This window comes from Nestor notabilis, unplaced genomic scaffold, assembly GCF_000696875.1.
Source record: "Nestor notabilis isolate BGI_N333 unplaced genomic scaffold, ASM69687v1 scaffold7097, whole genome shotgun sequence".
NCBI classification, from domain to species: domain Eukaryota; kingdom Metazoa; phylum Chordata; class Aves; order Psittaciformes; family Psittacidae; genus Nestor; species Nestor notabilis.
Window position 1 is genome coordinate 70947 of NW_009937715.1, and position 12985 is coordinate 83931.

Consider the following 12985-nt stretch of genomic DNA (forward strand, 5'->3'; position numbering starts at 1 on the left):
AAAATAAAAGCACTATTAAAAAGTGCTTAAAAGTATACATAATGTCACACATGGTCCAACCCTCTGAGATTTCAGGATTATTTCTTGGTTTGTTTGTTTTGGTTTTTTTAATTATACAAGTTAATTGTTCCTCTCCAGTAAAGGAAAACCAATTGATCAAACTGAAGTTTACTATGCATTTTCACATGTAAAATTAGAAAGCCACGGAGATTATGCTGCTGCTAAAACCACTGGTGTTCCTGGGTGTGCCTTTACCCACCATACTGCACACAGATAAAGATCTCTGCAAGAACTGAAAACAAGCACCAGGGATATGCAGAGCTTAATAAGGCCCTCAGGTCTGAAAAGGAAGAAGCTGAAGTCTCTGGTAATTACACAACTATGGTGCCAGCAAGACAGTGACAAACATTTAGAGACCCCTGTGAGGATGATCTGCAGGTAAACAACAAGCAGTGCAAGCAAATTACCTCAACATCTGCAGATTTTAGCAGGATGTCTCTAAGTGGACTGTAATAGTCTGAGGAAAAAACATGGTCCTCAGTGTAAACCACATTTAACCTTAAGGAACCGAGGTCATCAGGTTTCAATGACTTGTTACCATTATCTCTAGGCTGCAGGAAATACCTGATATACAAAAAAATAAGACAGAAAGTTCGTGCTGAAACACAAGATTATCTCAGGCTGTACATGAACACACATAAAATGTACAGATACAATACTTGCATATATATCAAATTCTTGAGAGTTCTGAATCAGACTTTTTTGATTTGCCAGTTTGTTTTCCACCAAGTGCAAGATGGAAAGTTATGATCATAAAGTTTTATGGAGATATGATTAAAAGCTCCCACACTAAAACTATGGCACTGCTGATGAACTTCAGTAAATAATATCACAAAGCCAACGTATTAGAACTCCCACATGCAATACAGACACAGACCGAAATCTCTGATCACATTATCAAAACTTCGTGTTCTTACATTTGCTAAGATTACTTTGGCTTGCTTACAAAAGCGATACAAATTAAATCCATTTAAACTTCATCACCTAGCAGTAATTACTCTTAGTCTTTGCAGCAGACATATGTTTCTATTTATTCTCCAAAATAAAAATGTCAAGTACCATGCTTCGTAAGAACTAGACTGTCGGAGAAATTTCAGAGGGAGTCTCAGTTCTCCCAGAAACTCGTCTCCAAACTTCAAGTTACTGGCATTCCAAAGATCAACTCTGTAATAAAAACAAATTATTTTTAAAGATTCATAATTAATTAAAAAAATGAAAACAAATAATCCCAAACTTATTTCAAATTCTGTTGGGTTTTTTCCCCTCAAGCCTATGAGTTAGTCTCAAAACTACAACAATAGTTTCTAAACAGTAAAGAGACAAGCTTACCTTAGTTAGATTGCTTGAGCCTTGCAATTTGCCCGCATGAAACATCAATACAAAAAAATCATCTAGACTATCTCTCCCTTATCTGTACTGTTTCCACTATCCATACTGATAAAAAATCAGGGGGCTGTTTTGTTATCCCAGATAATGGAAAAACATGGGTAAAATGGGCACCAGGGTAAAAAAAAGATGCAGAGATATTTAAGGGCTCCATACTGTCAGTCCTGGTCTAATTTGGGATTACTAGCAGCTAAACGTCATCTTTACAGAGTCAGGCTAAATGCCTACACAGTCCTTCCCAGTGCTCTGGCTCCTGGCAAGATTCAAATTTGTTGCACCTAAACCAGTTCTGTACAGATGCTTATGACAATTTTACCACTCCGTATAATCTGTGTATTGACTGAAGCCTACACAATTCCTGGCACTCAGTCCCTCATGTTCGGGAAGTTGTGTGTATGTGTCTCTAGATGATACTTTCTTCCCTTTTACATGCTCTTCAACATTAGGATGTAAAACAACTGCACTAAGCTTCAAAGTAAAAGTACCGGTATCTAACATGGCATTCGCAGATAAAAGCTACAATACCCACTTTAAAGCATGGGTCTCAAATGCCAGGGTAGTTCTTTACGTACATATTTTAAGGTTTCCTTTGAGAGGCATTTTTATTTTAAAGCAAGCTCAGACGAGAATTTTGCAGCTTAGTGACAGTTTGAATGTGCCTTAAACATGGGGGGTGGGAGAGATATTTGGGGAAAAAATACAGGTTTTCAAATAATAAAACATTTTTAGAAGGGCAACTTTAATTTGCATTAGGTGCAAAGTCATCCAATCATGGACATATTTACACAACCTTCCTATTCTCAAGCAAGTCACAGTAGGCTCATCAATGAATGGGTGTTGACAGTCCTGCTAAAAGTTTGTCCTACCTTATACAAGTGCAGAGGACATCATGTTAAATCCTCTGAGCCTTGTATCTCTCAATAGCGTTTCATGCATCAAGTTTCATACAGCAGACATACCATCAGCTCACATTGCATGCCTGCTGGGTAAAGTTCTTCAGACTCTGATATTTTGACAGTATTTCTGCAGGGCAAGAATTCCCCCAAAGGAAAAAAGCTTCTTTGAAAATTCAAAATCTTCTCCTCTCTTTCTTCATATGTGGATGGTATGCTGCTAACTAATTCAGATAGCTAAAAGCAGCTTCAGGAGAAAAGGAATCTTTTGGGAAGTTTATTTACACATAGTCTAATTTACGCTTTACCGAGTATTTACAGGCTACTTGTTTCTGGTTTATCCAAATTCTTTCAAGATGCCCACTAGCAGTAACACTTTCAAACTTACGCGGCCAAAAGGTGCTCCCCCACAGCAACTGAAGTTACAGGAAAAAAATCAGTGCAAAGGATTTGTAGGAGAGGAACTAACAACTCAAGGTACATCTTGCACAGTAAGCAAAGCAGGCATGCAAATTCTGAAATGATTGTTTTGTGCACTCGGGAGTACAAAGCATAGCAGCATTTTAAAAATCATAATACACAGACCTCCAATTCTACAAGATTACTGTTTCCCAAGCTTTTTAAGAGGCAAAATTATGGCAAGTGTTATTCTGAAACTGGTCAGACTTCAGTCACAGAAAGAAAGAAACAGCAGAGAGGGGGAGGAGAAACAATGAATTCACCAGAACATCTGGTCCCTAAGTGTTGATATGCCCTGCAACTTCCTACACCCACTCAAAAAGAGAAACTTTCATAGTTTTAGAGAGAAACCATGAGAGACTAAGCCTCCTCTTTACCCTGTGGAATGGTATTTTTCTCAGGAGAGAAAAAGAAAACAACCCCCCGAACCCATAAATCGTACAATCTGTCCAGAAGGCATGGGGGCAATCTAACTCTGACTAAACAGACTGGAGGAAGTGAGCGGGGGTGGAAGGGGAACCTGAGATGGAAACAAAAACACAGTGTCCTATAGGGGACAAAACCTCTGAGCAACGAGCTTGCCCAACCAAGACTAATACTTTATCTGTTTTTGTCTATTATTTAAGCTCTTAATCTTTTCCCAGCTATTTTGTAAAGCTCCTCACAAACTCTTCATCCTTACCACACTGTGATGTGTTGGTTTTAAGGAATGAAAGATTCTTCTGAAGCTGAGCACCACATACATTATCATTGCAGACAGTAATTTCTCCAGAAAACGATACTTAGTAAGTAAAACAACTGTATAATTCCATTTAGTCTAGTAGTAAAAAAATAAGAATCAACTGAAGCATTTAAGCAGTGTGTAACCACTGTCTACTAATGTCTAGGGTCCCCCCCTCCAGAGTCACAAAATTACCGGGGGATCCTAGTTTTCATTTAAAGCCGGTGTGTGTCTGGGCATCATGGTTACAAAGACTAGACTGGGACTCCCAAGATATTGTTCACTTGCCTACTCCATCACACACAGGCCATGGGATATGGGACATGTTACTTCATACCTGCCTACACCATGCAAAGCTTTGAAGAACTCTGGTGTGGTGCTAAGACTGGTCATTTGCTGTGCTGCGAGACAGACACCACTGAAGCAGCATGGCACTAAACCTAGGCCTTTGCTTTCTCTCCTTTGAATTAGCCACCCTTAAGCCAGCTACCTTTTCACTGCCTGACACAGATGTGCTCTGAGAAACAAAGTACAGCTCTTGTCTCACTCACGTACAGATAGTTTCCCTCTCCTGTCTCACAGAACCATGGCAAATAAATCCATTAATGGTCTTGTAATGTTGCAATACTACACTAACAGGTTACATGAACCGGCAGCTGTCCACCAAATTTAAACAGTCCTCATCCATTCATTTGTGAACACAGATGTGTCTTGCTTGCTGGGAGTAAGTATTGTTCCCCCTTCCCGGTCTCCCCTCCTTTCCTTACAGCCATCTTTGCTTCTAAAAGGACTAGGGAATATTTTGGAAGATAACCCTCATTGCCTCTCCAGTGGGAATACCTGAGGAGGAAGGGGGTGCCACCACTCTCCCTCAACCTTTCTTCTTCCAAATCCTAGCATGAAGGAGAGGGGAATTTCTCATCACCTGATGGAGATACAGCAGTTTTCAGCTACGGTGCATCCAGATCACCAGATGGCCTAAGTCTCTAAGTTTCAGTGTTTGTGATGGTATGACGCATGTGATACCTTTAGGTTTTGCACCTCTTATTGTTTTCTCTCCACTCCTATTTTCCTGTCCCCACAGACACTGTTGACAGGCCTCAGCAGACTTTAAAATAGTAGCAAGTGGGTGGCAGGGGGTGAGGTGGGGTTGTTTTGTTTTTGGAATCAGAGTTGCTTCTTTCCCAAGCAATAGATTTTGCATTTATCATAGCCAGCCTTGCAAGAAGGGGTTAAAGTCTGGCAGGCAAAAGAGAAGAGAAACTGCCTCTGCCCTAGAGAAACTCCAAGTTCAAGAGCTTCCTTTCAGGGAAGAAGGACCTTATATGGGTTGCTAAAATTAAGTGGTAAAAGAAAACATACTCTCTAACTGGGAGCAACACAGAGCTTCTGGGATCTCCTGGGAAAATGAAGGAGGGAAGGAAGGACAAAAGGAGAGAAGGAAGGAAGGAAGGGGAGCCCTGACAAAAAAGGCTGAGCTTAATGACAATCACACATTAGTATGCACAAAGGGTATATATAATATGAAGGAAAATAATAAGGATCTCTCCTGCAGCAGAACCATCACACATATTCAGATACGATCTACAGGATGCTAGAGGTAAACAAACATATACAATGACAAAGACTCACCTTAATTTATCAGCAGTAAAACCATGCTTGCCGCTTTGAAACCTGAGTCTACTACAAAGTTACACAACTTTGGAAGACAAATTTATTGGTATAAAATGGTTTATATTACCTAATCTCCATTTTGTCAACTTCGTCAACATCTTCAATATCAAAATGGGATTTCTTGTTGTAGCTACTGGGTCTTGTAACCTAGTAAAAAGGAGGAAACTTTAACAACTTGATCTGATACAAAAGCATTCTGATGTTACTTGTACAAAGCTCTGGAAGATCACAGCCTTTTACTATTAGCAGTGACTTCAGTCCTGATTCTGAAAACATTCATGCACTTGAATAAACATGGTGACTAAACACATTCCTGACTATACAAAAGTGGTGGTTACACAGTCATACCCAGAAGTAAGTAGGCATGCCATGCTGTCTTTACAGAGAAAGGATGTCTTTAATATTACTACAGTACGTTGAGTTTACATTGACAAAAGAAAAAAAATCATGGAAAAGAGTACCACTTTCATAATCCCTCTAGGGAAATAAAAGAACAATTAATAACTGGATTTTAAATACAGCTGTGTAACTGATGCTTCAGAGTATCTCAGAGGGTCTGAGACACTGAAGTGAAGAGGGGAGGGGCCGACGCAAAACCATCCTTAAAAACATTTTACAGTGGATCCAGTTATAATTGGGAAGTTCTGCCTGTCCTGATATCCTGGAAGTCATTTTATCATGCCCATACAAAAAATACCAAGCAGATCAACTGTCCAAGAGATGCTTGCATGTATTATGCATATCAGAGTATAGAACCAGGTGCACAGTTTAGCAACCATATTTGCAAGACTGATAAACAGCAAAGCATGGGCAGAAAATAATGGGAAGATAGCTGTTAAGAGTAGAGCATTAGCAAAAAAGATTTTGTACAAGCATTTCTTCACATTTGTTTTCTAGCAGGATTATAAAAAGACTTTGATGGTTGTATTTTTGTACAGTGTGTCAGAAACTTGAGAAAAAGGCTACCCCACCCAGCTGAAACCACAGCAGGAACTGATCAAATGCAAGTGCGTATGATGTGTGGGTTCAGCTCTTGGTTGCACACAGAAGCTGAAATTTAGTATAGGTTTAAATACGCTTGTAGCTTGATACTTCCCACTCACAAAAACTGGCTTTTACTGTAAACTTGACTTCTTCGTTTTCTACTGCACATCAGATGCAGATGGTACAAACAAGGAAGGCAAAGATATAGCTGCACAAGTGGGGAGGAACCAGAAGAGATTCTTAAGCACAGGACACTCAACAGAGCCTTTTCTGTGTGTGTGTGTGTATGTATGTGTGAGGGAGGCACCATTATCAAGGCAACACATAAAAACTGAAAGATACTAGCAGCACTGGAGACCAAATGCTCTAGACTAACTGAACCAAGTGCACCTGGAAGCCCAAGAGCACAGGGGATTTAAATGTAGCCTACAATTTCAGCAGCTCAGCACAAACCTTTTCACCCTTGCAACTGCTGTCACTGTGGCTTCAAGAAACTATCTTACATATCTGCAAATGACATTTTCTATTACTATTGTGAAGCTGATGCTGTAATTTTTCATAAGGAAACAAACTTTTAAGCCTTTTATTATCTGTAACATGAGTTGTTAAAAAAGTTATCGCACAGGTGTAACTTACAGCACATCCCTTTAAGGAAACACATTTCTGAGAAGTTTTGCTGGAGTCCACATGTACTAGGTCTCTGCGTTCACCTGTATGATTGCTTAGTGTGCAGATTAATGGAGTTTAAGAGTGGTATTGCTGTGAAGGTAGCTGTATGAAGTTCATGTATTCCAAGGATGGAACTGGAGATGAGGGACCTCAAGTTCACAGTGCTGAACTAGCTGCCATGTGCCATTTTACAAAGAAGGGGGCACAACTTTGCTGTGCTGGTTCCTTTCTTTAGGCAAAGCTGGCAAGCTATATAACACCAGTCATTTTTTTTCAGCACATGCAAGTTTGGAAACAGGTCCCCAGCACTACCTTCTTTGGTTTCCGTAAGAGGACCATTTTCTTGTAGCTGCATATAGAACTCCAAGCCCCCTCACCACGCTGCAGCTGGAGTGGTGGTGAAAATGGCTCCTGGCCATCAGGTGCAAGTTTCGCTCACAGCACCCCTTAAATAAGCCCTTAGATTTCCCAAACCAACTATAAGCTATATTTCTTTCAGAAAATTCATTTGGGTTGTACAAAGGAAAGCAGCCATTCAGTGCCTTTTACAGATCAGCTTCTTCTGTGGAGGCATGGCAGATCGCTGTGTTAGCAGACTGCAGGAAGGGTGACGAAACTGTTTGGAAGCAGTAAGTGACACTGCTGTTAACAGCATGAATCTGTGCAGTTCCATTAGCATTCACCAGCCACAGGTCTGTCCATGTCTCATTAATGAATGTATTTCCCAGTCATAGCAGTTCTACTGAACCTTGTTCCTTGGAGACATTGAGCCTGATATATACTAACTGCTTTCAAATTGACATAAATCTATGATGGCTTTCTCTGCACTAAGGGTATGTTTATGTTTCAGAGTTCTGGCTGATTCAGACATTTCCCAAGCTCTGCTCTTACCCACACAGAAAACATTTTGCTCTGAGTTAGCAGAACAACTGGGGCATGGGCTGGAGTTCAGGTTTTGCTTCAGCTGATACTTGCACACAATCCAGCTCTCAGCATAAAGGCAAGCTAAGCAAGCCTCCAGCCCCCTTCACAACTCCAGCTGGAAGATGCTTTCTGTTTCTCTCCTTCCTCTCCCAGTATGGCACCACCTGCCAAGTTCAGTGTTTAAATACCAAACATTTGTGTCTTCCGCAGTGCACAGAAGGCTGAGGAATCAGACAGGTGAAGTTTTGTGCTTTACAGTCTGAATTCCTGGCTTACATTCTCATTAAAAAGCTCTCACTGACAGATGCCTTGAGAACTGCCTATGTTAAGCATAAGGAAGCCGACTTCAGCGTAGTTACATACAGCATCATTCTTGTGTCACTGCTGAAGGCCAGATGAGGGACTTAAATCCTGGACAGCCCTGAGTAAATACACAGACACCTCAGTGCATGTGGTACCATGGGATCTCCCCACTGCCAACCATGCCCATGCAGCACCTACAGAGCCTCACCAAATCAGCAAGCAGGCACAAAGGCTCACTGCTAGCTAAAGTTAAGTCTGCAGGGAAGTTAACATCCTTGGAAGAGATATGTTGGGTTAGGAAAGGAAAGATTACCTTACACAGCTATCCTGGCCAAGCCTCAAGGCTTCCACCCCTTTGGGCAGTGAGAAAACGCTCCTGCCAATGAAAACTTTGCTATATCTGTTCCTCAAATCCAAATACAGCAGTGCTCATCAACAAGACCATGTTTCTGCTGGTATGACAGACTTTAAATTAGTTGGTACAATTATCAGCTTCTAAGCAAAGATGGCTTTTTTTTTTTTTACTAAGCGGGGAAGACAGCAATAAACCGCTCAGTGACCCTGCCAAGAATGATATGTGTACTTCAGATCTGCACAGTTCAACAGCACTTGTATGGCTCCTCTCTCCCCAGCTCTCCTTCCTGATGTGACTGCCTGTGCTCCTGAACTGATTTGAGAAACCACATGCCAAGACGCCACCCCTATGTCAGCAACAATTTCTAACACAAATGTGACCTGAATGATGCAAGTCATATGGGCAGAAAAAGCTTTACAATGATATGCCAACTGCATTGCACTACTCTGACTTTTCATCAACTTTGTTATGCCAGATATGTTCTTGAAGTGTCTACTGAAATAGAACAGTTAAACATAGACCAGGGCTAAGAAGTCCAAGAGAAAAAGAAAAGATACACATACTTTAGAAGACAGAATGAAAAGCTTCAAAAGGTATCAAAATCATAAACACATGCACATGTATGTATGGACACGCCACAATTACAGCTACTCCTGCCAGAAAGAACCGAAATAAGCACTTTCATGAAAGTTATACTTTGCCTTAACTGGACTTGTTGAAAATGCTCTGTATTAAATAAAGCTGTAGAGGTTTCACCCACTTGGAGAACAGGCACTGGTATTGCAGCAGACTGGTAGACAGCCAGAACATCCAGTTTAAGTGTATTTTTCCTCTACAGTTTTCAGTATCCCTAGGACATAACCTTCCTCCCTGTGACTGGGAATCACAGGGTGGAGCAGCTATAAAAACAAAGGCTAAAAAAATTGTTGTTCTTGTTGTTTTACTTTATTTTTAAATCCCATTTTTAACTGTTGTATTTCAAAACTCTTCTGGGGTGAGTTGCAATGGAGCATAAAGCCTGCCTGGAAGCCCACCTTGAAGCTTTTCCTGCAGAGCACCTGAGCTGAAGCAATATATTGCTCCCTTAGCAGATGGCTAGTCTAATCCTGAGTACTTCTTTCCTCTGTACCATGCTTTGAAACAGTCTTCAAAGAAGACAGCTGGCACAACATGGAGCAGGATACTGTGCCAACTATCTACAGTATAGTATTTCAGCTTATCACCCATTCCTTTGAAATACCAACCTCAAAATAAAACACTTCATCAAAATGTGGATTGTTGGTCTTCTTTTTAACTTTAGTCTTTTTGGCTTCTGATCTGAATTAAGGAAAGAAAAAAGAAAAAAAGGGGTAAGAAACAACATCAGCAGACGTGTGATCCTACAACAGAGCCACTGAGGAACAAATAGTCATCCACTTGATTTATCTGGTAAAGCTAGAATGCCATGTGGCTCCAGCACAGTAAGGCATACACACTCGCACACATTTAATAGAGAGATTCACTGCATGCCTGTTTCTCTGAAGTGGCAGTAATCACAGTTCGTTATCCTGTCTTAAACACGAGTTCTTGATTCTGTCACTCGCTTCATCCAGCAGAATCTTATATCTGTATAAAGCAGCTGGCAAGAATGAGGCTCTAAGGAGCAACATTTGGGGGACAGTCTCAGTCTTGATGTGACTCAAAAATTCCTCATACCCTAACAGCACAGGAGACAGGAAGACTGACATAGCTATTTCTGTGATTTATGTTTTATAATCCTGGCCTGAGGAATCAATGAATGCTTCTCAGTGGCGTGAAATAATCAAAACCACCCAGAACCATTTCCTCAGTAAGAGTGTTTTTATTGCTGTATTACCAGCCTTTTCCCTGCAGCCCCAAGAGCACTTAGTTAATGTTCTGCTATTGAATTATTATTACGAGCAGTGCTGAGCTCTGTAGGATTAAGTCTCTTCATTTCTACTGCTCTGTAGGAACAAGACATGGCAGACCTCTTTCAAAGCACTCCCTGGGCAACAGGCCTGACAAAGTTCAGCACTGCCCATTCATCCTCTGTGGGCAGTGCCATCCACCTGCGCCCGCCTTTTAGAATGCAGACATCAAACTGCTTGAGATTGGGCTAGAGCCAGTCAATGCATTTCTCACAGGCCAGCCAACAGCTGTTTGATGATTTCCAAATGTTATGAACCTATGCTTGATATGTTCTCATTACCTACAAGTGAAAAGCTCTGTGTTGTCCTGTGTCACCAATCTTCCCCTACAGCTCTGCAGGCATAGATAAAACAGACACAGATAGAGAGGCACATCAGCCATGTGGAAAACTGACCTACTAATCGTTTCATTCCAGAATCTATCCCTCATTTCTCATTCAGCAAAGCTGCTTAAGATAGCTTGTAACTGCTTACAGTAACTGGACAATTCTATGTATTCTTTTACAGAGGTCAAGTAAAGTTGGGTCTAATTCCCAGTGCTGCCACAGGCTTCCTGTGTGACTTGAACGGGCTCATCCACCAGCATACAATGTTTTCCCATCTCTAATACAGGCATAGAAACAGTTTTGGTCAGGAAGACTGATAGGTCTCTAAGTACAAATCACACAATAAACAGCAGCACATTTGTTGAAATTTTTACGGTTGGCATTGCATAAATGCAGCAGAATAAAGCAGCTTTCCTACTCTAAAAGGAGAGGCACTGAAAAATCCAGAGAGGAGAATGATGTACAGATTAAGAATATCCCACTGTTCCTAGGAGGAGCAGAGAGATCAGAGAGACTAATCGCCTCCAGGACATAGGGCAGATTGCCTATCCCATCTCATCAGTCACACTTGCCAATCAACCTCTTCACTGATAAACCCATCTGGGAAGGGACTGGGAAGCAGGATGTGGAACAGGAGGCGATTAAAGCAAGCACAATTATTGGGCAATTACAAAGCAGTCAATGGGAATAAGCTGCATGCTGCTTGCTGGAGATAGGAGGCAAGCTTTCTCCCCCATCAAAAACAAGATATGAATAGGATGAGGCTGTGCTGCTTATTCTGAAGGGAAATATATTATCAGTTGTCATACACAGCCAGACTCAGGGGCAGAGGGAAGCAGACAAAGGTAAGTTTGGACATTCGAGGGTACAAGGCTTAGTCAACAAATCTCCTTACAGTATCAGTAATAGCCACCCAGTAACATCTGAAACAAGTTACAGGCTTAAAGCATCAAAGTGTACAACTCAAATGCACAGCTCACTAACGGAGATAATGCACAACACACCTAGACAAACATGAAGAATACAGACCAGTCTCACAGACTCCTCTGCATGCAAGGTAAGAATTTGTCAAGAATACATCTTATTTACAGTATTTTCAATAAAACTATTTCAGTAAAACATTAGGAATAACCCATGCTACCGAATCTGATTCTCCGAGGTCACAGCAGAGCTGTTTTGTTTCTAACATGGCACATACATAAAAGATGACTCTAGATAACCAGAAATAAAACAGTGACATCCAACAACATGGGAAATTTTTATAACAGAATAGGAAAATTTAATCCCAAATTTTAACTGAAGAGTATTATGCATAATGTCATTACTAAAACCTCATTCCAATTTTATCCATGCTATTATGTTTGCATATATCAACTCTCTGGACTGAGCCACTTACAGCTTTCAACACACACACGTTAATTCGCCACACCTACAAAGTTAAAAGACTCCAAATATTCACATACAAACGTGCATACTCTGCAAGATGTTGATGTATTCAGCTTTCTCTTCTGCCCCTGCCCAAAATAGGCAATAAATTTGCTCAAAAACTGGTCTCCAACTGTGAGGTGAGAAAATGCACAAATTAAGCCTAACCACAAATTACATACTCCAGGATATTCAAATTATTCAGGGATTATTCAGACCTTTACATAAATCAAACCTGAAACAAGCCTCAAATTGCTTACTCTAGTATAATTCAGTAGTTCATGCATGCACACACCAACCAACACTTAACATATTCTAGTGGTGTTTAAGTACTCCCATCTGTCCATCTGAGAATGCAGATTTCCAATAGACAAAGGAATCAGGAATCATCCTTATAAAATGGAAGCTCTTGCATGTACAATACTTGCCTGGAGGGTCCTGCTAAGGTAACGGTAGCATAGGGATCACATTGCCCATTCACAATGGGAAGCCCTTGGCACTCCAAAACTCTGGAAAAGAAGAAAATGTAGATGAACAAATTAATGAAATGGGAGGAGGCTGCAGTGAAAATAAAAGCAAATCATTCTCATCCTCTTCCCTTTTCTAATACTTTACACTAGGGAATTGAAATGTCACTATGCACAAGCCTTTAATTTATACCTAAATTTGAAAACACATTTTGGCCTGAAATACGAACTTTAACAAGGTCAAAAATACTGTTGAATTACAAAGAACCCTTCACTTGAAGGATTCTTATTATGCAAGTACAACAACTTAAGGTTCATGAAATAAGAGTCTGCTGTCAAGATGGGAGCTGTCAGCACTGTAAAACTCTGACAACTTACTCTCCAAAAAAAAAAACCCAACCAGTATTTACT

The 12985-nt window shown here is 40.6% G+C and overlaps 1 protein-coding gene across 1 annotated transcript in view; it reads right to left on the reverse strand.

Annotated features, from left to right (window-relative positions):
* RASA3 (RAS p21 protein activator 3) overlaps window positions 1–12616 on the reverse strand; it is a gene marked incomplete at its 5' end in the record, with an annotated part of 34191 nt that extends 21575 nt beyond the window's left edge. Inside the window, 5 exons of the mRNA XM_010018959.1 lie at window positions 468–624; window positions 1120–1224; window positions 5261–5340; window positions 9673–9745; window positions 12536–12616. Of these exons, the coding sequence (XP_010017261.1) occupies window positions 468–624; window positions 1120–1224; window positions 5261–5340; window positions 9673–9745; window positions 12536–12616 (496 nt within the window). The remainder of the gene's footprint in view (window positions 1–467; window positions 625–1119; window positions 1225–5260; window positions 5341–9672; window positions 9746–12535) is intronic.
* Between the last annotated feature and the right edge of the window lie 369 nt (window positions 12617–12985).